Source organism: Chelonia mydas, chromosome 9 (genome assembly GCF_015237465.2).
Source record: "Chelonia mydas isolate rCheMyd1 chromosome 9, rCheMyd1.pri.v2, whole genome shotgun sequence".
NCBI classification, from domain to species: Eukaryota; Metazoa; Chordata; order Testudines; family Cheloniidae; genus Chelonia; species Chelonia mydas.
In genome coordinates, this window is record NC_057855.1 from 46,295,717 (window position 1) to 46,320,445 (window position 24,729).

Consider the following 24,729-nt stretch of genomic DNA (forward strand, 5'->3'; position numbering starts at 1 on the left):
TGGCAAGATGAATACATGACTATTTATTTATAGTCTAGTGTGCACTTTCTACAAACCGAGGCAAGTCTACTTGCTCTCCCCTCTTCCCATTGCAGAAGGCCATGTTACTGACATGAGCCCTGCTTTCAACGAGTCCACTTAGTTCCTGTTCATATGTACTTACAGATCTTCCTCTACTCCCAACTGCTGAATATGGGATTTGATTTTCTGTCCGGATGTCTTTAGTATAATATTCTCTAGGAGGTGGAAATCATCCTGATTGAACAGCTCATTGTTTTCTAATGGGCCAATAATCTATAAAGAAAATGGAGTCAGACTTATTAGGCAAACAAAATTCAAAGATACATACTCTGGGCCCAGTCCTGCAGGTGCCAAGTGCCCGAGTCATATTAATATAATGGGAGTTGAGGGTACTTATCACCTCTCAAAGGGTGCTCAGCAATGTGGAAGATCACACCTGTCGTTATGTAAAATATATACTTTCACAGCATCCACTGAGTACTTGGAGACTGAGACGCATTATGTTATGTAGATCAAACTCAAGGGTGCAATGGAATTCCAGACCAGAATCCCGCTGTTCAGCGAACACTATCAAATCACATTTCTCAAGCATCAGCTCTATTAGAGAAAAGAAAAGGTGTAGTTGTGGCCCCTTAGAGACTAACAAATTTATTTGAGCATAAGCTTTCGTGAGCTACAGCTCACTTCATCGGATGCATCTGATGAAGTGAGCTGTAGCTCACAAAAGCTTATGCTCTAATAAATTGGTTAGTGTCTAAGGTGCCACAAGTACTCCTTTTCTTTTTGCGGATACAGACAAACACAGCGGCTACTCTGAGATCTATTAGAGTTGCCCAGTGAATTCTCAATGACAGGAATAAAACACTTACAATGTATGACCACATGACAGGAAATGTAGTTAGCACTGAAAAGAAACAATGCTCAGTGGCACCTGTTTTGGTTTGTTGTTACAGTTGTTTGAAGTCAGGAGAAAAAAAAAATTAATTGCTTTGGACAAAAGGGTTTCATTGTTTGGAGTGGAATTTTACAGTGAAATGATTTATTTAAAAAGTTGAATAGTGGAAGGTGCTGGATGCGGAGCTCTGGGCACTGACAGTAGCAACACAACTTTGTCACACTGCCCAATGCATCTGCCTCAGCCTTGAACTGGAGTTAGCCTCTCTGGGGTAAGAGGCCTTTGTGCTTCAAGTTGTGCTAGTCAAAACTGACATTTTTGTTACTTGGACATTTGTCCAGTTGAAACTGTATTGAGAGCAGCCACTAATTTCACACGCAAAGAGCCATCAGATGGTAACAACCTTTGGCTACAGTCAACGTCGCATTCCTAGATCCCCATTGTCACTTAAGTCTTCCTTATTTGCTACATATTGAATATGTCTGTCTCCCAGTCTGGGAAGTGAGCTCACCCTTCCATTGCTGATCACTGCCCTCTGTCCTTTCTGCAACTTAAGAACATCCCTGCAGTACATGGCATGAGACAGTATGAAATCCACTTTGGGGGATTCAAAGGCCTCTTTAAAAGTATTGACATCCATGCCCTGAAAGAAAAAAAGAAAACATATTCTCACTGAAATGGGAACCGTAATAGAGACTCTGCATAAATGCCCTGTGATAGATGGACACTACTTGTTAAACTGTCTTATCAGGTTTTTACAAACCTCTTCATAGTTTGCTACAACATAGCCCACAAACCCTTTTTCTCTTTATTCCCTTTCTCCTGTTCTCTGTTTGAGCCCTGGCTTCTTTATGTCCTTTTCAAACAATCAGTCTCACCACTTTTGATGTGAAAGCCTTGTTGTCTGCCAGTCCTGCTACTTGGAATAGTCATAATGAATTTCTTTATCCTTAATGACTTGGTATCACTTTTTCAAGTTTAATTTGAAAACATTTTCTCCTTTTCCTGTACTTATTAAAGTGACACCATCAAACTGAAATGTAGCTAATTTCAAAAAGCAATAGTTTCAGGTACTACCCTGCCTGGAAGCCCCATTGCTAATTTTTGCAGTTCTAAAAATCATATTTTCTTATTCTTCTAATATTTTCTCTTCCCTTTTGTTGTCTGAAGAATTCATATGCACTGAAAATGGAAACTGAATATGCAAAATAGGTTAACAAATGCACAAAGTAATTAAATTGAAAAACAGTGGGACTGTCATTCCTCAGTCCTTTCTGACCTTATAATAGGAGGGTTTAATTTTAACTCTTGCTTTCTGTCTTGTATGTAATGATCTAAACCATTTTTGGGATGCAATTTTTAAAAAAGAAAATCTAAACAATGTTTTACTAGACTTGCATAGAAAAATACTTGCACAGTATTTTTTTAAAAATCAAGACCCCACTGGTTTCAAAGCCATAAAAATAAAGTAAATAATCCTCTCTCTCAATTGTGAAACCATGCTGAGTTTGGTGAAATTAACCCATTAAGGACAAGAATTTGAATTTTTGTGTGAGCATACTGCATCAAAAGTTACAACCTGCACTTACACTAAGAAGTTCATCAGAAGAGCTAGCAAAGCATCCCACCACCGGTAAAAGCCATCACAAGTACTTACACCAACCGCAAATTCTGTGATGTCAGCTCCTGCTTCCAGTGCCTTTGCTGTCTCTTCTTTAGCCATTTTAGTGATGAAGTTCTTGGCACTGTTTGACGTTTGTGTCTGTAAAGCTGCCCATATGGCCCTGGTGATGACTGTGTTCTTGTTGGTTGGATCTTCACTAGGGTTATTAATCATGCTAATTCGGACATGATTACTGGATTTCTGTGTTTTAATAAAGTGCTAGTTAGAACGCATTTAGAATTCTAGTCTGTTTTTAGATAAGTGGGATAAATCCATTATAATAAAAAGCAAAAGAAAACTGTTCTGTATTGCCTAATGGGAAATATTGAATCCAAATCAGGTAGTCAGCAGCTCAAAGCTAACAGGACTAATGATAATGAATGACTTTAAGCTAACTTATTTATTATTTGCATAGCACCAGCATGCTTAGAATATTAGAGAAGTATGAAGCCAAGGTTCCTGCCACAAAGAGCTTACAATCCAAATACTAAATAGATCCCAAAGCACAGTGCAAACCAATTGCCACACATTTGTACTATTGCCTTGCTTTATACTGAAGTATAGCCAGTGCAGGAATGAAACCTGGCAATACTACATGACTATTTTGGACAAAAACATGAAAAATACATTTTCCACTCTTAAAGGATAATTTAGGTAGGTAGAATGTAGTTACTAAAGCTGAAATTTAGCCAGGATAAACAGGAGTTAACACTCTACTTTTACAACAAGCACTGTAGGGTATTAATGAGCCCAAGGGGTCAAGACCTTAAAGCTGGCATATCAGGTGGCACCACGCCTGCCCACCTGACACCCTTGTATGGCACTGGTTCAAATACTGAGAGGGAACAGCACCCCCTATGCAACAACATCATCAACATCATTTCCCACAGCATCTGTTTTCTTTTAGAGAGTAATGATCCAGCCTGAGCATGACAAGACCTGACAAAATCCCAGCTTTAGGTGGCGTGGCTGCAGAAATTCAAAGTACTTGCCAGATACTTGCAACTTATTTAGAAGCCAGAAAAATTAAAATGGCTAAAGAAAGAAAATTGGCCATGCTGTTTTATTAAGTGACCCACAACTATGTAGTATTAAATACAAAATCTAAGTTAATACAGAAACAGTATTGAGAGAGTAAGAGAACAGTAGTCAAGAAATTCAAAGGCACGATTCCCACCACAACTATAACAAACCTCCCCACCCTGATTCCCATGTATTGAATTACTATGTAGTCATAACTAGAACCCTTACTGAGTATTGGCAACATGTCTGAGTTAGTTAAAATGGTAGGTTTCTTAATATTTATGTTAAAGCGCTCAATTGTGACAATGCAGGAACTGATTTTTTTTCTCACTCTTGAAAAAGAAAATTCAGGACTTGCAGAGCAAGGTGTAAGGCTTATCTGTTTACTCAGGCTTTTGCCTGAGGAGGGAATTGGAGAGAGACAAAGTAGCACTCTGAGCAAAATTCATATTTCTCAAGTGTGTTTTTTTGTGGAGTGTACAGGTTAATGTCCAGAGATTGAAAGGGACAAAGAAAAAAAAGAGAAAAAAAAAGGAAGCAATTACACAATTCTGATATTTATTTGAATGTGTAATTAATTTTGTGAGCAGGTACTGCATTGAAATACATAAGAATTATTTTGTCCCAAACACTGGAAGAGAAAAATTCCTCTGTTACAATCGGTGCAGATGAGAGACAAAAAGCAGAGGTTATGGTACAATGCTCACATGCATGCTCAAGTCAAAACACAGCAGTGTCACTCTAATATTAGGTCTGTCAGCCTGAACTCTGTCCATTATTATTTGTATTAGGGTAAGTGCCTACAGGCCTCAACTGCGATTGGATGTCCCATTGTGCTAGGCCCCATACAAAACGTATGGTAAGAGAGAGTCCCTACCACCAAAAAGCTCAAAATATAGACAGAAAAGACAGACAGACGGTAGAAGGGGAAATGTTGGAACAGAGAGGAGAAGGGAGTCCCAGTCCAGTGCTCTAGCCACTGAAGCACACTGCCTCACCTTTTAAGTTGAAATGTTACCACCTACCTGATGTTTGATAGCATCATATAACAATTGTCTCCCAGAAGGTTTATCAAAATCTCCAACAATCCAAAAAGTAACTGGTCTAACAAAAGAATCATCTGTAGAAGAATAAAAATGCAACACTTGGGGAAAAAAGGCAGCTTCTGAATATTATCACATTGGCATTATACTGCGAAACGCACACGTGCAGAGGTTTGACAAAAGTAAAGGGCCATAAAGAAAGATGCAGATAAGTTAAGCAGTGATAATTATATGTATCACGAAAAGTGGTATTATTATTGATTTTCTTACTTAACAGATTGGAGGGACATGCATCATTATGCTTCTAAACTGAATTATTATTTGACTACTTGGTAAATTTAAAAATTATAAAGGAACCTAAGAACCTGCAAGTAACCTATACTTTCTCACTAGGGTACAAACATGCTTTTTTTCACCCTTCTTTAAGTGGTAGCTTACAGAATCAGTTTTGTACAAAGAGATATTATAAAAAAATAAAACACATGCATCAGACAGTTTTTCGATTACCTGCAGGTTCTAGGCCAGCATTATACAAATATCAGAAAGTCCCCAAAGAACCTAAACATATTAAAGTAATAACCCAAGAAAGAGAAAGTGCTAAAGTTTGAGTTACCATAGATCTCCTTGGAGGACATTCCTGGACACAAATAAAAAGGAAAGAATGGAATAAAAGGTAAATGTCATTACTAATTTCTATAACAAATGCCATGAGTATCAAGGAGCTAGCTGTATAGCATAGTATACGCAGGGATCATGTTACTCAGCTGCTAAAATTGAGAGTAAATGAGCAAGCATTGTTTGCCAGCAACACTACATAAAGACTTGGGTTTTGTTTTGTTTAAATGAGTGCAAAATATTATATCCAATAGTGACCTTACTACAGAATTTGAGGAAGGCACTGGAGCCAAAACTCCTATTTTTGCAAGCAGCAGCATATTATGATCTAGATGTGGCCAGCTATTGCTTTTATGTCTCACTTAGGGAACGTCTACACAGCAGATGTGAGGGTAATTCCCAGCTCAGCTGGACATACACATGCTAGCTCTGCTCAAGTTAGAGTGCTAAAAACAGCAGTATGAAAATGAGAGGCAGCTCAGTCTAACCGCCTGAGCATGCATCCAGGAGGTCAGGTGGGATTGTACTCAAGTGACTAGCCTGAGCTGCCACCCATGCCCCCACTGCTATGCTGATGTTTTTAACATGCTAACTCAAGCAGAGCTAGCACTTTCATGTCTACCTGAGTTGGGAATCACCCTCGTAGCTGCTGTGTAGATACCCTTAGTATGAGTTCAGTACCATTGCAGAGGGAAAAATACTAACTGGTGATTCAGCAAAACCTAGGCTTTTCCACTATTTAGAAAAAGAAACATGCCACATTATTCTGTGTAATCAGATACAGCAAGCCAAAAGCTGTAAATTAAACAGAGGCAGCTCAAAAACAACATGCCTCCATAAGAAGGAGTCGTCCAGTTAGGGGCTGAGATCAGCAGACAACAGGAAGTGGATACTAGGTGAAGCTAAACGTATCTAAAGAAATTCTAGCTGTGAAGGGGCAACTGGTCCTCCAGCTCGTTAGTAAATATTCATGCTGTCATCCACTTTCCACAGAAATGTCCGTTTCTGTGCTGATCTACAATAGAAAAGGTACTTTCAAATGAGAGTTTGGAGATGTATTGTCTATTTTAAATGCTACAAAGAAAAATAAGGAACAGCTCTAATTGGCTGTACATGAACAAAGGGCTAATCAGAGGACAGGGAGTGATGGAAACATTTACAGCACTACAGGAAGGAGGCAATGCCTGGGGACAATGTCAGGAGAAACTAGAAACAGTCACTTAAAGAACAACATGAGTAGTCCCAAAGATAGGAAGGGGGGGAAAAAATAAAATAAAAAAAAATCAAGTATTGGTGAGTCAGGAAGTTTAAATAGCTAAGATGGGAACATATGAAGGGCTGATTATGAACTTTTCATGTCAGGGACCATATCTGTTTGTGTGTGTTTGTACATCATGTGGCACAATGAGGTCCTAATCTTGACAGGGGTTTTTGACTACAACTGTAATATAAGTAATACAATATTTGATGACGCAGTTCATGCACGAAGCGCAAGAACTGCAAGATCAGACCAGATAAATGGTCAGTCTGATTACTGGACAATTACGCAAACTTCTGAAGCTCAGGCAACTATCCTTTAGTTTAGGTCACAAAGCAGAGGCTCCTGATCCCTTGTTCATTTTTCTTTTAGGCAATGTAACTGCAGATTATATATTTTCATAAGGACAGCTAATCCTTTTCTATATTCATCTAGGCTGTTTGACTCAAGAATCTCACATGGCAGTTAGATCCATTGGTTAATTGCCCTTCTAATGAGTGGCACGTTTTCACTTGGAATACTGTGTTCAGTTCTGGTCAGCACACCTTCAAAATCTGACTTTAGTAGAGATGAGAGTACTCAGCACTTCGCAGGATTGGGCCTATGTTAGCATAAGTACACCAGAAATACAGTGCTGCTGTAAGAATAGTTTGGTGGTAGGAGACAAAAATCAATCATAGATAAGGCTACATTTTAGTCATGAGTATTTTTAGTAAAACACATGGACAGGTCATGGGCAGTGAACAAAAATTCACGGCCTGTGACCTGTCCATGACCTGTATTATATACCCCTGACTAAATCTTGGGTGGGGGCAGCCTGGGAGTGCTATGGGCGCTGGGGGAGGGGTGGCCCAGGTGCTGGCTCGGGGGCACCGCGGGTGCTGGGGGGCAGCCCGGGACCCCTGCTGGTGCTGGAGAGGGGGCGGGAGGCAGCACACAGCCTGGGACCCCTGCAGGTGTGGGGGGGAGGAGGGGGGGGGAGGAGGAGAGGGGGTGTTGGTGGGACTGGCAGACTCCCTACCTGGCTCCACATCTCCCTGGAAGCAGCAACATCCCCCTCCCTCAGCTCCTAGGTGAAGGCGTGGCCAGGCAGCTCTGCGCGCTGCCTCTGCCTGCAGGCACCACCCCCGTAGCTCCCATTGGCCATGGTTCCCAGCCAATGGGAGCTACGGAGCTGGCACTCAAGGCAGAGGCAGCATGCAGAGCTGCCTGGCCACACCTCCACCTAAGAGCTGAGGGAGTGAGCCACTTCTGGGGAGTCCCCTCGAGGTAAGCGCTGTCCAGAACCCTCCCCGCGTCCCGTTCCCCAACCTTCTCCCCCCCCCCCCCACCCAAACTCCTGCTGCTGCAGGGGGGTGGGAAGGGGGAGGAGGTGCGGTGGCCCAAGACTGCCCCAGCAGCAGCTGGTGCGACTGGCCCAGGGGCTGCTCGAGCTGCTCAGGTGGCCCCCAGGCCAGGCGCACCAGCCACTACAGAAGTCATGGAGGTCACAGAAAGGCAGTCTTCCGTGACAAACTTGCAGCCTTAATCATAGAAGGTTACAGGTGGTTCAGGAGAGGAAGACCCAGGGAAAAAGGAGAGCAAGTAATTCTATATATCTGAGAAGGATGTTAGTGACTGATTCTCTTTACCAAAGAGCTCCGTTAGTACGGTGGCAAGGCCATACAGGAACCTCGAGAAACTGATGGCCTCTAACAGAATCCACCAACTCACTGCCTAGTCTCTGAATCTGCTCTCTGCCTTACTACTCTCACTTCATCTTTTACAGTCTCTTCGCTTGCACCTACTATGCTGTTACCCATGCCTGACAGTCCCATTTCCTGCCAAGCCTCAACCTCTTCCTGCCTTCAAAGCAGTTCTGACAAAAGGCCTTCCTTTGATGTCCTCCTCACCAGTGTTTCCTTATTCTTCCTTCCCTGAAAAGATCCTCTCTTCCAATAAGATTGCTTTTCTGCCCTTAAGTGTTTGCAGTCTGTTTGTAAAGCTCTGGCTAAGTAGATTGTGTTATTAAAATTTACATCGCTGAACTGCCGCAGAGGTACCAATCAGGATCAAGACTTAGTTGTATTAGGAGCTTCACAAACACAGAAGTAGATTTCAGTTTATATTTTATCATGATTATTACCTTTCTTTGTTAAGTAGGTCATACTATTGGCTACAGCAGCTGTTTTATCTTTGGAATTCAAGACAGTAAATCTAGCATAATCGTCCACAAAAAAGTTATCTGCAGGAAAAAGATAAAATATTAGGTGCAGAAACTGACGATACCATTAGAATAAATAAATCTATAACATTCACTGATATTTAAGCCACACATTACCCTAATATCTTGACGCTCTTTTTGCATTTGGTTTTTGCTGTTTATGGCTAATATATCAATGAATGTTACTGTTACAAGACACACCAAAACCAACATATCATTCTCACGATGCAAAGTTCAACTGAAATCAGTAGTGCAAGGTCCCAATCAATTCAACTGCATCTCTGTGTAAAGAAATATGTATTTAAAATCCACTACTCTCCAAACCATTCAAGATAGATCACACATGTGCATCTGTAACTGTATTATTAGTCTACATAATCTTTCTGCATGGAGTATAACTGTTTAATATTTTAACCATGCGAAGTTTCACCGAAATCTGTACTATAGCAAATCCTAAGTATTTCAAGGAGACTTCATCAGTTTCTGTTCAAGTGGGGTTTAGGATAGAGCGGAACTGACTGATTTGTCTCACATAGTACAGGACTATCAGTCTTGGCTTTTGCTAGTGCTGTTAATGTCTCAATTTTATGAGTCACTAAATTCCCCTAAAAAAGGTAGAAGGAAAAAAATAGAAAATGCATAACTACTATGAAAAATCTGACACAGGTATAAATGTTTATGCTGTTACTGGGCACAGCCTGACTCCCTTAGCACCAAGTGGGCTGGAATCTCTCCTCTTATACTATTGATAATACACTTTGAAACTGTGCATTCCACTGGGAAATTCCAATTCTTGTAAATAAATGTTTATACAGATGGGGTTTATTGCAGTTGAAAGTGTCCCTTACTCATGGCAGTTAGATCTAGGTACTCTCTGTCAGACATCAAGATCCTTGAGTTGATTCTTGGAACAACATTAGGCTGGTTCATGGTATATTCAACCACATCTTGATCACTGGACAATTCACCCTGAAGGAAAGAAGGAAGAAAAGCTGCTGCATAAGCTACTGTTTTTACAGACACATTTTTATTAAAAAGCTTGAAAACAAAGTAATCATGTGACTTAAGATGGCTGGTGATCTTGCTTTAAGATTGATTTTTTATTATTATTATTATTATTATTTTTTTTTTTAAAAGGCGCTTGCTTGACTTCAGCTTTCAGAAAGCTAGGTCTCCCCTTGAAATCCCAGTTTAGAATCATCACATACCAAGTACACAGCTCTCTGGAAGAGGCTGGTGGTTTCCAGGATTTTTTGCATTGTTACAGTTTCTAGATCATCAGGATCCAGCTGCTCTTTTTGAAAAGGCATTCCATTAAACAGCACAATAGGTAGAGGGCCCACACCTGTCTGCTCATAGTACCCTCTGCCTTCCTGATATAAAAGGAAAGAACAAACATAAGTACATTATCTCATTACTGCATAGAAGAATTATGGCCTTCACTGTAACATACTCTAACTCCGCTGAAATCTTTACTTCTTTATATCATCAAATAATAAAACAACTTGCCAACCACTTGTTCCTTAAACCAGTACCAGGAATTTATTATTTATTGTGCATGAGGGTAGAAAAGGCAGAATTTTAAAAGCTATATATAAATGGTTACATATGTGCATTTGAGCCAAAATCTCATGTAGAATTAATGACAAGAAGAGCACACACACTATGAAGTCCATGTATAAATCAGTTCAACAGTGATGACACATGTGACAGAGCAAAGCCTTTTAAAAACACAGTTCTTCGCAATTCTATGAAAACAAATTAGCAGGTATTTATTGTTAAGACAACAAGTCTCTCCATTGCATGTAACCATCTTATGGTTCATTTTTATTATATTTAGTAATCTAAAAGCTAATTCAGTACTGTGACCTTAGAACCCCTCAATACCAACTGGCAAGGGGGTTCCAAGAATATCCTGATCCTGATATGTACATTCTGGTTCACAACTGAATATCACATGTGGTCTTAAATGAAAGCCAGGGTCATGCTGGGCATTAATATTATTGTGAAATGTAAGTACAGATACTATGTAAGGAGCTGTGTGTATACACTGAAAATGTGTGCCTAAAGTCTGTATCAAGGCAGAGATGACAAACAGGTTTTTTGCCAGAAATATGAGGGCAGTATATTCATGTCTCTATCAACATGTAAACTAAGGATTGTAAGACAACACAATAGAAGCCCAATTTACATACAAAGTCAAGGGGGGGGGGGGGCGGCGGCGGAAGAATGTGAAATCAACAGGGAGGCAGCACAGTGGACAATAAGCTAGAAGGGGTTACCGTGACACTGGGTTACAGATAAACTTTGGAGGATATAAGGTGAAGGCAAGGAAGATACACCTTTATCCTGCACCTAAGTAGTAATCAGAAGTGTGATTACATTAATTAAAGCAGGATCACAAGCTGTCCTGGCTGAAACTTGGGGTGAGATAAACTTCTTTGGACAGAAGGTTAACCTGTTAGTCTCTAGAAATCATGTTACGGTTTTATTTTATATGTAACCCTTTAGTTTCCATTATCCTTTCTCTGGTATCCTGAACCTTTGTTAATAAATGTATGTGATTTTCACTATAAATATCTCAGTGCTGAGCTGAATCATTCAAGTTGGTGTGTACACTGTTCCCTTAAGGACAGCAGACCCAATATTACTGTGAGTGTCCTGTGAAGAAGACGCTAAACACTTCAGGGGAATAGTTCTAAGGGGCATGGGATGTACCTATTTTGTTAGCCTGTAAGGCAAAGTAAGGCTCAAAGGAGATTGTTTGGGTGGCTAACAGGATGGTGGTGTTAGGGAGCTGACACCCAGTTAGGCATAAGCAAGCGTCCCTCTCACTGGAGCAAAGTGAGTAACAAGGTGACACTCAGGCCTGGGTACGCTGAGAACGGTCACGAAATGTCACTGTCACTCCCCAAAATAGGATCTTCTCTATGCAATACCCTCAGCATTGCCAGATAGAGCAGATATTTACCAAAACCATCTTAGTGTTTCATCCCTTTATAACAGGCTGATTAAGGTTAAAAGTTGGACATCGTATCCTTTGAGCAGAGGCTCTCACAACTTTTAACATTTGGCCACAATCTCTATTATCAGGTAAAACCACTCGTAATGATCCCTTCAGCATTTTTTCTCTCTGTCTCTCCAAACCTTTCAGGGATTAACCCTTTTGTACATAAAAGGGCTTTGTTTGAACATCCAAGTCAAGTAATTAAGTATTTTATGGGAGGGGGGGAAAAGTTCAATAGGTCAGGAGCACACAGTCCAATAGGGATACAAGAGCAGCCCAGTTTCATGCCCTAGCCTGATTTATCATCATCTCTGCACTCAAGTTTCAGATAGGAACTGGGTAGGGGCTTCCTTTCCTTTATCACCTTCCTCCCCAATGCTTCTACTTTAAGCCTAAGAACTTTCAAAGCACCATTCCAACCTGCCCAAAGAGGCATCCCAAATATGGAGATTAGCTGATACCATGTACTAGTTTTAGGGCAATCTTCCCAGCATGCAGCATGAATTACTTGAGATAAGCCATCAGAGCACATTACAGGATAGGATAGGGGAAGAAATCTACCCAGATTCCAGAATATGGGTTGAAGCAGCCTCCATGGTCCTAGTGTTCCCTGTTCGGGTAGAGGAAGAAAGCCTAGAGGATCTACATATCAGCAGAGCCTCTCAGTCTTACCCCAATTTCTAGAGTTACTGCACACAGGGAGGCCCCACCAGACCTGGGTTCCTCAGCATGCCAGGTTTCTCCTCAAATCTTGCCCCTCTACAGTGAAATAGCACCAGTTTGATTGCCGAAGGGCTCTCTGCCTCAGCACAAGGAGGGGTGGGATTTGCCCTCTCAATATACTGGCTGAAATCATATTCGGTAAATGGTGTATTAAACAGTGAACTACCAGGATAACAATGCTTTATCTCACAAAATTCTTACCTTCCTGTTTTGATCATAAACAGAATCAATCCCCAGAATGCTGTTCACTTCTACATAAGGATACTGCTTCTCGAGAACACTAACCACATGTTCAACCTGCAGCTGATCGCCAGTTTTTACTTTGTTATATATCTGTGGAGGGGGATACAAATGCAGATTTATAGCCATGACTGATTTTTCCCTCTCCTTCCCAAACATAACGTATCTGCTATATTCCAGCTTCTAATATAGAACATTTATGGCAACTTAGTTATTGTGTGTGATAACAGACTATATACAAATACAAGCCAAATGATAAACATTGCTAGTCTTGAAAATTAGCCTATGCCATGCCTCAATATAAAAGAGTTCTTATGCTGAGAAGACTATAGCTGTATTCCCTAACCTCGATATTTCCCAAATCAAAAGGGCCGCATGTTTTTCTGCAGAATAGTCCCAGGATTTTTGCTTACAACCATGATCTAGGAGGTTGACATTCCTCTTGTAAATTAGAAAACACCTTTGTTTCACTTTTTTTAGCATGCTAGATATTACTTCTTTGATTTGCAGCTAATCATTAGTATATCAAAACAAATCGGAGGAAGAACAAAGCAAAGTTTTCAAGCCACTAGCAATTTAACTGAATTAAAAAATTGTGCATCTTGTAACCATTTTAAGATAACATGACTGAACACTGTAAGCTGCAAGTGAAAATGAGTTTGCTTTTCTCATCCTAGTACCCATCACAAAATTATCTGGCAGGATTGGCAGTCTCTACTAAAGACAAGCCAAGAACTACAATAGTAAGTGACATAGCAGGCTAGAACTGAGATGCGTGGGCAGAACTAGGGAATGGGAGGTAGGGTGACACAGAAAACTTGCACAGTGCTGTCAATTCTATTTGATCCTTGTTTTCATTATCAAAAATTTTACCCACAACATTTTAAAAGAGAAAAAGCGTTTGAAGTGCACTTCATCAGATACTAGAGATTCAGAGTTGCAGAAATAACACAGATTTCTCTTATTACCTATTATCCCATGAACATAGACAGTCTCTCTCATACATCAGATATTAAACATGTATTTATGAACACTTACAGATATAACAGTCTGGAAAGCATAATTATTATCCACTTCTTGCGCAACATAATTAAATGCTCTAAGAAGGGCAACCCCAGCATCTTGTAGCCCATCAACGTCTTCTAAGTCATTAACCACAAAGACCAGACCAATCCTGTAAAGAAAACAAGCCCAAAGAACATGAGCCTGTAATGCAAATAAAATCTTAGTGAAGATTTTAGTTGCATAACAAATAATGCAGAATAGCCAATGATTATAAAGATCTTAAGCAAGGGTTCTTGCTAGGTATGTTAATAAGCAGACTTGAATAACTCTGGTTCAGGGACTCTACAGAACATTCCCCAGGGTTCACCCACTCAAATCCCTTCATGTCTTCAAGGCTTTGAGTCAATCATGTTTTGATCATTTTGCCCTCCTTTTTCCTGCTGTTTCTTGCTTTCTCTGTTTTCTTTTGTTTTGTTGGAGGGATTGGCTTTCCTGAGCCACTTTTAACTGTTGAAAGTTTGTACAACATCTCAGGTGGCTAATGATGAACACTTTGTAATAATCATGAAAACCACAAAAGCTAAACTAATGCCCTCCCATAAAAATGTAGCATTACCTCAATGGGATGTGGTTGCTGAAGAACATCTCTGCCACATTAAGCAATTCTGCTGTACTCTCATGGGAAGGATCCACTATAAGAACCTTTGGGTAATTACAAAATAAAAGTATTTACATGAGTTTGTTACATTAGAAGGCCAAAACAGTGGGTCATGGTTAAGAGGACAGGTTTATTCATGTTTCACTGCAGAGGTATTATTATCAACATTTTACCCACTGTGGCACAAACAGACAGTGATTTCATAGAATCATAGAATTTCAGGGTTGGAAGGGATCTCAGGAGGTCATCTAGTCCAACCCCCTGCTCAAAGCAGGGCCAATCCCCAATTTTTTTTTCCCCCCCAGATCCCTAAATGGCCCCCTCAAGGATTGAACTCACAACCCTGGGTTTAGCAGGCTAATGCTCAAACCACTGAGCTATCCCTCTCCATTTCCCTAGGGTCTCAAATGAAGTTTATGATAGAGCAGGGAACTGAACATGATTTTCCTGAGTGTCAGCCCAGTGTCATCCTGCAAGGTGTTCCAGGTGAGTTTAACTTTTTACATGTGGCAAAGTGATATTCCAATGATAAGTTCAAGAAACCTCATTAGCCCAACCTCAAATATTAGCAGGTCATGAAACGGGCATGCACACAACTTCATACTCACCCCATCCATAGAAAAGCATTGTTACAATAATTAATAGATTTTCAGATCCGAAGGGATCATTATGATCATCTAGTCTAACCTCATGCATAATTTACGCACAGGAAATTCACCCAGTGATTCGTGCATCTAACCCATAATTTTTGGTTGAGTTTGAGCTTTTCTCTTAGAAAAACACCCAGCCTCAGTTTAAAATGTTCAAGTGATGGAGAATTCGCCACACTTGTATGAAAGTAGTTCCAATGCTTAAATTTCCCTCACTATTAAAAATGTGTACTTTATTTCTAATCAGGTTATTACTTACAAAGTTGTGGAAGTTTTTTCTGATTTGTCGGATTACTCCAGGAAAGGTGGGGCGCAGCAATTCCTGCACACTGGAAGGCCAGGAATTGTACCTGCTGTCAATTTCAAGGTTGTTGATCCACTAAGAAAAATAAATAATTGCTCGGTAAACTAATAAAACCTGCAATTAGTTAATGTGAGACATTTGAAATAACGTAAAACAAACATTGCATTTAAGCATTCTAGTTTAATAAAATCTGATTAGGCCTGAAAAACACCAATTGAATTTGATCTGTTAGAAGTAAAATTATGAATCTGTTTTCCCCACTGTTGCCATGTCTTCTACCATGCACAATTTCAGATTTTCACTCCTCTTAGCATTTCCATTTTTTTCCTATACAATGCTGCAAGGCCTCATCCAAAAAACATGACAATGGGAGGAACACAAATGTGAAAGAAAAAGCAATAAAGGTCCAGCCTGAAGGAAAGTAACAGCAGAGAAGTATTTGATGTTTTTGATCTTTTAAAACAAAAAGTTAAATATAATTAATATTGCTCCATAGTGCTGCACAAAGCTGTGAATAGTATATTAATGATTTCTGATTCTAGAGACTACCTAACCAAAGGCCGGAAACTCTTTACTACATGATGGCGTATAACTCATTTCTCAGGTATTAAAATGAGGCTCTATCAACCCTGTGATTTTTGGACGATCCATTTTTCATCACATCACTTTGTGATGCACAATCTGTCTTTTTGCTAGTTTTCGTAGCTTGGGTTAGTCTCCCATTTAAGTTCCTGCAACAAAAATCTTACTAAATATACAGTGCCTCTAATATTTCCCTTCACTTGTTTCTTATGCCTCTGTACAGTAACAGGAGCACCATCTTAGGAGTTATAGAGCATTTCTTAGCTGGCCAGTCTCCGTCCACCAAATTTATATTTTCTTAGACAATCCAGTAATGTGAAGAAGCTAAGCACAGTACTCTCAAAGGAATTCCAAACATTTTTTGTTTCCAGGAAGTTTGCTCTTTTATTGCTGAACATGTTCAAGATGTTACAGATCAGAGTAATTACATGCAGTTTAGAACACTTAATTTATTGAGGGGCTTGAAGGGGTTACAGATCTTTACAGCAGTAAACTGAAATTTATGTTAAATCACAATGAATCCAACCAGCAATGACACTATCTACCCTGAAGGAGAGGGAAGCTGTCTAAAAACATTCTCATCTAAATTTCTTACAACCTGAGGTAATTCTCAGAAATGAAAAAAAATATTAACATCAGAAAGTTGTCAATAGGAAGAAGAGCCAGGCTCACTATTTCATCATCTCATTTCTGCCCAAGAGTATTTTTTTAAACAATGCAGAGAGCCTGCTTCAGGCTAATCCACATATTCAGCAAAAAAAATTAAAATTACATATTTATACAGGGACAACCCTGAGGTAGAGGTCAGGAAACCCCAAAGTTCTGAGCTAGGAGGTAAGAGTTAAGGGTAGCGATAAGAGGCATCTGGAATTATAAGACTCCCAGGAAAACATCCTAGAACGTAAGAGGAGAGGAAATCAGGAACTGGCTGCTTGGAACCAGAGCCGTCCCTTGGGTAGGGCGAATCGGGGCAACCACTCCGGTTGGAGGGCCTCCCTGGCTGGTGCAACTGGCCGGTGTGGTCGGTCCTGGAAGAGACGAATCTGTCACTTCCACCCCAGGCCCTGCACCCCCGAAGGATGGCCCTGTTTGGAGCAGCTGGAGAACTGCACAGCCATGCTGAAAGAAGCCAGCTTCCAATCAAGGGGATTCCTCTAGAAGCCATACATATAGTCTGTACTAACCCTGAAGACAGTGGGAAATCAGTCTGGTTGTTTATAGCAGAAAGAAAACTCTGCTCCTCCATGACCCTTCTGTTCTTTGTCACTGTGGATTCTAACTTGGTGAGCAAGAGAAGTACCATCTCACTGTCATGTTTCTCAAAATATTGTCTTTAAAGATACTAAAGTTCACCTTTTAGATTGAAGAGGTAAGCCTGGGACTCTAACTTTGTCCTTATACTTTAATTTAATTGTATTACTGTATCTTGCTGGCAATCTAGATACTTTTTCCAAAGTAGAGGATTCTCTTCTATATTGCTTTGCAATGTAACAGGTAAACATTTTTTCCAAAAAGAGTCATAACATTTTCTTCTGCTCCTTTGTCTTGAAGGCCAAGTACACACAGTGTTCCTAATTTGAACATCTAATTAGAAAGCAAATTATTTTAAGTTAAAAGTCGTAGATGGTTCCATGGTGGATCCAATCTCTATTTTGCTTTTTCAACTTTGCACAAGTCTGACTGGTCCAATCTTCTCATGCGCTTGTTTGTTTTTTTGTCCAGATTCATGAATTAGAGTTTTATTCAGTTGAATTTACTGTCCAGAGAAACAACAAAGTCGGAGAACTGCACATAAAAAGGGGTATTGTATAATCTCTATTTATATCCTCCAACAAAGATGTCAAAGACAGTTCTGCTTTCAGTTGTGCTGCTGTAAGCAAGTCTGGTCAGAAACTGGCTGTTTTTCAGGCATGAAAGTACTGCACTGGATTATTTGGGTTTATTTTCCCCCACTTGCTATGCTCCACTGGATACCTTATATTTTGTAGTTATAATTTCTTTCACAAGGCACAATCATGAAGCCTCTGTCTACGGCTAATCCTGCACCATTTCATCATCTCGTCCTGCCCTATCCCCAGTACAGTAACTCCTCGCTTAACATTGTAGTTATGTTCCTGAAAAATGCGACTAAGTGAAACGATGTTAAGCTAATCCAATTTCCCCATAAGAATTAATGTAAATAGGGGGGTTATGTTCTAGTGAAATTTTTTTCATCAGACAAGACTGACATATATATTATATATCTATATATACACACACACTCACTCATCATTGCTGTATACAGTATTAAATTGTTTGTTTAAACTTATACTGTGTGTGTGTGTGTGTGTGTGTGTGTGTGTGTGTGTGTGTGTGTGTGTGTGTGTGTTTAATACCGTATACAGCAATGATGATTGTGAAGCTTGGTTGAGGTGGTGAAGTCAGAGGGTGAAAGAGGGTGGGATATTTCCCAGGGAATGCCTTACTGCTAAATGATGAACTAGCACTGGGGCTAAGCCCTCAAGTGTTAACACCTGGTTGTTAATGTAGCCTCACACTCTACAAGGCTGCACAAATGGAGGGAGGGGAGACAGCATGGCAGACAGAGACACACACCGTGTGTGTGTGAGAGAGAGAGATGCACATTGCCCCTTTAAGTACGCTGACACCACTTGAAGTACATTGCCTTTTTAAGTAGATCTGCAAGTTGAGACAGCAGCTGTTGCCAGCGAACTCCCTACGTCCTGAGTCCTGTTGTGTCATCATCGTCGTCCCCCGCTCTATGGAGATGGGGTAAGCGGGGGGCAGGAGCAGGGGGACACCCTGCCATTAGCCCCCTCTTTCCGCCTCCGTCCCCCCCATTACTTCCTCTCTAATCTCCTTCCTCTCTTTATTGTTCCCTTAATCTCATTTTCCCCTCTCCCCACTACATATTTTCCTTCATTTTGGGCTCTACAAGAAAGAACCACATACCACTTGTCTGCCCACATTCTCTCTTCCTTTAAACCCAATTCTTGAACACATGAATCCTTCCCGTATTAACTTTCTTACAATTATACTTTCTCACCTATATCCACTCCATTACAAGGCAGCACCTGCTGCATATCTACAGTCTGTATCCCGAAGAGTTCTTTGCAGTGCAGACTCTTATTCTGCATTCTATGAAGTTCTAGCTATTCATATAAATAAGACACACTGCACTTGTATGATATGCTGAAAAGGTCTATTTAAGTGCAACTAAAAGCCCCAGGCACAAGTAAGATTTTTGCTGGACAGCCTGGCTCTTATAAGAAAATGTACTCACTGAAATAGCAGGGCTTCTGATATCCACCGCGTAGTCTGAATCTGATGGCTGGATGTTTAGCTTTAGAACATTATGCAAAGAAAGGCCCTCAATTCCTAAACTGTGAAGTCCCTCCATAACACGAGCTTCATTGCGCAACACATCAAACAAGCTAGAAGGAATACAAATCATTCAATATCACACACATATTAAGATACAACTACTGATTTGCTCTAGCCTAAACATTACCAGACTATATTAAGGTGCAAACATTATAAGAGTCTACAAATATTTACATTATACAGTCTCATTTTCTTTGTTCAGCATCTCAGTAATTTCAAATTGCCTCAAGAGGATTTTCTTCCAGAAAAATTATTTAAATTCAGTGTTAAATAGCACTAGGAACACACACAAACCCAGACTGCCCCAATATGGCAGTTTTCAGATGGACATTTTTTCAGGGGGTTAACCTTTAAGAACTAATATTTTGCTCTTCTCTTAAAATGAGAGCGTGTGTGTGTGTTTGACAGATGCCTGATTAACAGCACTGTAGCTCAAAATTGTTTCACAGAACAGGCTAAAGCAATGGGTAGCAGCAAAGAAGGGTTGCCTTTGCATTGGTTAAAATAAATTTTGTCTCCATAGCTTAGCCTTTCTGCTGAAACTACCAACAAGGATGTCAATTATAATGTGGATTTTAGGAAATGAACTATGACCATAATTGACTAACAACCAGCCATCAGAAAGGAATATTTTGTCACCACTGACCTGCACCAGCTTTAAAATACTAGCTAATGGCTAATAAAAGAAATAATAAATTAACTAGAAAACTCGTGACTAGGTCTCAACTAGATACAAAAGGAATTGTGCTTAGAGAATAATTTGTCTTTTGCTCAACCCCTTGTGTCAAGTATTGCAATATACATGGGATTCAGCTAGAAATCTTGGGAAAATGGAAAAATCTCGGAAAACTTCAGCATATTTTCAGCAGGGTGCACCAGTGATGCCACAACAACTTTAACTCCATATTTCACTTGTTGAGGGGATAAGTATGACTTAATTTACATTTAGTCTTTCACTTTGCTGAATTTACAAAAAATACACACTTCTCCATAAACAAGCTTAATATCTATATACACATGCAGTAACGCTTTCAAGATTGTAAGCCAGAACAGTTTTTTTTGAAGAAAGTATACAAGTTCATACCTAAATATGTCCTGTGTGTCTAGATCAATGTGCAGTCCATTGATGAACAAGGCAGAATCACCAGATTGTAATCCTAATGTTCCTTTGAAGTACTAAAGGAAAGTGTAACAAAGTCATTAGATAAATGCTACAAACTAAGTAAAAATCAATGTTAAACGTAAAAAAACTTCCGTAGCATTTATTCTGTAGTGTTTCAAATCTATTAATGTCCCTGCATTTATATATTAACTCCACTAAATGCACCATATTAGTTCTCGACAGCAGCCTTTGGGTGACTTTGAATATAGCACACATGGTTTAAATTAAAACAATCAACTACATATAGCTTGGAGGAGAAACAGTTATGGGAGGACATGGCAGCCACCTACAAGTATTTTTGACAGGTGAGAATGTGTTATGTAAAGGGGCAAACAACACTTCCTCATTCACTTCATCATATCCCCACTTAGCTGGCTCTTCTAAAATGAAAGATGTTAATCTCTCCTCATATGGAAGCTGTTCCATACCCCTAATCATTTTTGCTGCTCTTCTCTGCCCTTTTTTCAATTCTAATAGATTTTTTTTTGAGATGGGGCAACCAGAACTGCATATAGTATTCAAGGTGTTGGCGTACCAGGGATTTATATAGTAGCATTATGATATTTTCTGTCTTTTTATCTATCCCTTTCCTAAGTGACTCCAAACATTCTTTGCTTTTTTGACTGGTGCTGCACATTGAGCTGATGTTTTCAGAGAGCTATCCACAATAACGCCAAGATCTTTCTTGAGTGGTAACAGCTAGTTTAGACCCCATCACTTTGTAAATATAGTTGGGATTATGTATTCCAATGTGCATTACTTTGCATTTATCAACACTGAATTTCACCTGCCATTGTTGCCGCCCAGTCACTCAGTTTTGTGAGATCCCTTTGTAACTCTTTGCAGCCAGTTGTGGACTTTACTATCTTGAGTAAAAAGAAAAGGAGTACTTGTGGCACCTCAGAAACTAACAAATTTATTTGAGCATAAGCATCCGATGAAGTGAACTGTAGCTCACGAAAGCTTATGCTCAAATAAATTTGTTGGTCTCTAAGGTGCCACAAGTACTCCTTTTCTTGTTGGGGAAACAGACTAACACGGCTGCTACTCTGAAACCTATCTTGAATAAGTTTGTATCATCTGCAAACTTTGCCACCTCCTTTTCCAGTTCATTTATGAATATGTTGAAAAACACTGGTCCCAGTACAGATCCTTGGGGAACCCTGCTATTTACCTCTTTCCACTGTGAAAACTGACCATTTATTCCTCCCTTTGTTTCCTATTTTTTTAGCCAGTTACTGATCTATGAGAGGACTTTCCCTCTTATCCCAGGACTGCTTACTTTGCTTAAAAGCCTTTGGTGAGGATCCTTGTGAAAGGCCTTCTGAAAGTTCACATACACTATTCACTGGTTCATACTTGTCCACATGCTAGTTGACCCCTTAAAAAATTCTAATGGATTGGTGAGGCATGATTTCCCTTTACAAAAGCTGTGTTGACTCTTCCCCAACATATCACATCATATATGTATCTGATAATTCTGTTCTTTACTAAAGTTTCCACTAATTTGCCTGGTACTGAAGTTCGGCTTACCAGCCTGTAATTGTCAGAATCACCTCTGGAGACTTTTTTTAAAATTGGCATCTCATTAGCTATCCTCCAGTCATCTGGTACAAAGGCTGATTTAAGTGATGTTACATACCATAATGGGAATCTGCAGGAGGCTTAAATAAGCTTCCTGGCTGCTCTGTACTGCCGGAGTGGCTCAAAGCAGCTGGAATGTACTGAGTATATGGGTCTATAAATCTGAGCAGTTGCTGCTCATATTTTAATGCTAGAAATAGCCATGTACAAGCCTGTATTCTTCCTATAAACATGGAGCTAGTGTGAAATTCAGATCTTACACAGAAAGATACTATTGCTTTGTTTTTATTTGATTACTGTTTCAAACCTGTATTTTCTACTCTGCTATCTGAACAGTCATAATGGGTACATTTTCAGTGTATTGTACTACTCCTGCCACTATTAATTGGCGTGGTTTGCCTAATTCCCAATGCACTACATCAGAGCCACTTAACTATTATTTTCTTACATCGAACACTGGCACACTGGAGCCTATTTAGAAGTACAGATGACAAAACACATACACAAGAGCACATATTTGATAAATAGCTATTAAACAACTGGCAAAGGAACAAAAACTGCAAACTTCTTCTGTTCACTCTCCAAATAATTATATCAATAATCAAGCAATCATTTACTGCACTGAGGCCCACGATCTCCTTCTCCACTCAGTAACAAAAGTGGAAGTCAAGAGTTTCACAGGCATAGAAATGCTGTGTAAAAGAAGAGTCAGGCCCTATGTTTAAAGTGCAGTTTTACTGATAATTTTTTTTTAAATAAATAAATAAATAAATGTGCTTCTGCATAAATGAGATCAAGAGGTATTTCCCTATCCAGAAATGATGTTCCTAATTGCCAGTTCAACCTGGGGATTTGATAATCAGGCAGAGTTCTTGCTGCCTTTTATATCATTTCCTGACAAAGCTCTGTTACAGGCTCCCTATTTTCTACTCCCCAAACCCTATCTTTCCTAAAGGCCACACTTCCCTGGCACCACAAACATCTTTTGAATATAATCCAGAAATATGCCTAAGCAATTTTTGTGTCTAAACTTCTGAGGGCTTGTCTCCAACTGTTCTTTACATCTTGGGAGAAACTCAGATGGTTACCAAAACATACAAAGCCATAAACTCAGCCTCAACTTCCATTCAAATGAGGCCTGTTTCCTTAAAAAAAAAAAAAAAAAAAAAATCTAACAATTAACCAGGATGACTTGTTGACTATGGGTACTGACAAGGGGATACAGAGCTTTCCCCCACTGTCACTTTGGTCAAATCCACTTCAGGTCAATGGTGACAGAAAGTAGTATATGTGTTCAAGGGTCTACATCAGTTAATTAGTTAATTGTTTCAGTCCAGTCCCTGGTGGACAAACAATCACCTCAAAAGTCACCACCAAATTTGATACTTGTTGGTAGTCTTAGTAGAGAAGTTAAGGACTGAACTGGCATGGAGACCAAGCTATCACTACCCCCATGGATGTAATCCCTACTTTATAGAATAACATTGAGACACTTCACCAGGGAAGTGTAGGAAACTTTGAGCTGCTGCTTGTGCTATATCCAGGAAAGAATAGAGCATTTCTTTCTCCCGAGCTGTCAATTCAGCATCTCCATCAAATTTAAATTAATTTTATAAAGACAAATGAGTACGGTTAGAAGATCTCCTGAGTTCATATTATTGTATTCTTAAATCACACATTTAATATCCTTCATGTACGTGAGGATTAAATGACAAGTAGACACTCTTGACCATTGGGAACACCTGTTATGGATCTGTGAAGAAGAGAGCCTGATACCATCATTCCACAATGACATCCCACATTCTCGCTCTCTCTCTATTTTAAGGCATCCTGGCCAATATTTTCATATGTGAGTGAGCAAAGTTAGGCTCCTTCATTCATATTTGAAATGCCAGACACTTTTATTCTGTACCCTAATAGATTTAGGAGCCTATGTACTCAAGTGCAAAAATTGGCATCTACTTTCCAGCCCCCCAAAAAAGTGTTGACATTTTTTAAAGGTTATTTTCAAAGCTTAAAGCTATGTGAAGTGTACGAATGTACTGAATAATTTTCTGTAAGCATTACCTTTTGGTTCTCTTCAATTTCTGACCTGAGTTCCGAGGAAACAACTGTTTTCGTTATTGCTCTAAGGAAGCAAAACATCAGATGTGATGGACGCTGCCAGTTCTCTTTCCCACATCCCCCTACATCTGCTGTCCTGTGACCCCACCTTGCATTCTTAGTCTGAAATATATCTGTAAGCTCCTCAGAGCAGGAATCTGGTATTATCTGCAACAGGAAGCACTTAACACATATTTGGGCACCATTAAAATAGTAATAAGAGGATACGCCGTAACGGATTTCAAAACTTACTCTTCTGTACAATGCTATCCTGACACCTCTACCCCAGGCAGCAACTACCACTTAAAAGACTAAACTTCAACTCTGGAATGTACCAAGCCTTAAATTCAACATAAGAAGTCATAGTAAAGTGAATGCTACCACCATTTCTCTACTCCAGCATTTTAAATTTTAATTGGTGAATAGGGACCTTCTCTAGTATAAACTCTCTTGTACACAAGAACAACTTGTAAGGGGCAATTAAGGACTATTTTAGTGTAACAACTTTAAGCTTCATAGTGTGGTAATTAAGAGTCAGAACACTGCACACCTGATCCTTGCCAGAACCATATTTTAAGCATTCTAAGCCACTACACATCCAATTTC

The 24,729-nt window shown here is 39.7% G+C and overlaps 1 protein-coding gene across 1 annotated transcript in view; it reads right to left on the reverse strand.

Annotated features, from left to right (window-relative positions):
* UGGT1 (UDP-glucose glycoprotein glucosyltransferase 1) overlaps positions 1–24,729 on the reverse strand; it is a 96,211-nt gene that overhangs the window by 34,435 nt on the left and 37,047 nt on the right. Inside the window, 15 exon segments of the mRNA XM_027818659.3 lie at positions 164–294; positions 1,428–1,559; positions 2,574–2,780; positions 4,628–4,722; positions 5,259–5,282; positions 8,644–8,742; positions 9,570–9,690; positions 9,930–10,094; positions 12,653–12,784; positions 13,730–13,865; positions 14,313–14,398; positions 15,264–15,383; positions 19,174–19,324; positions 20,359–20,450; positions 24,088–24,148. Of these exon segments, the coding sequence (XP_027674460.3) occupies positions 164–294; positions 1,428–1,559; positions 2,574–2,780; positions 4,628–4,722; positions 5,259–5,282; positions 8,644–8,742; positions 9,570–9,690; positions 9,930–10,094; positions 12,653–12,784; positions 13,730–13,865; positions 14,313–14,398; positions 15,264–15,383; positions 19,174–19,324; positions 20,359–20,450; positions 24,088–24,148 (1,752 nt within the window).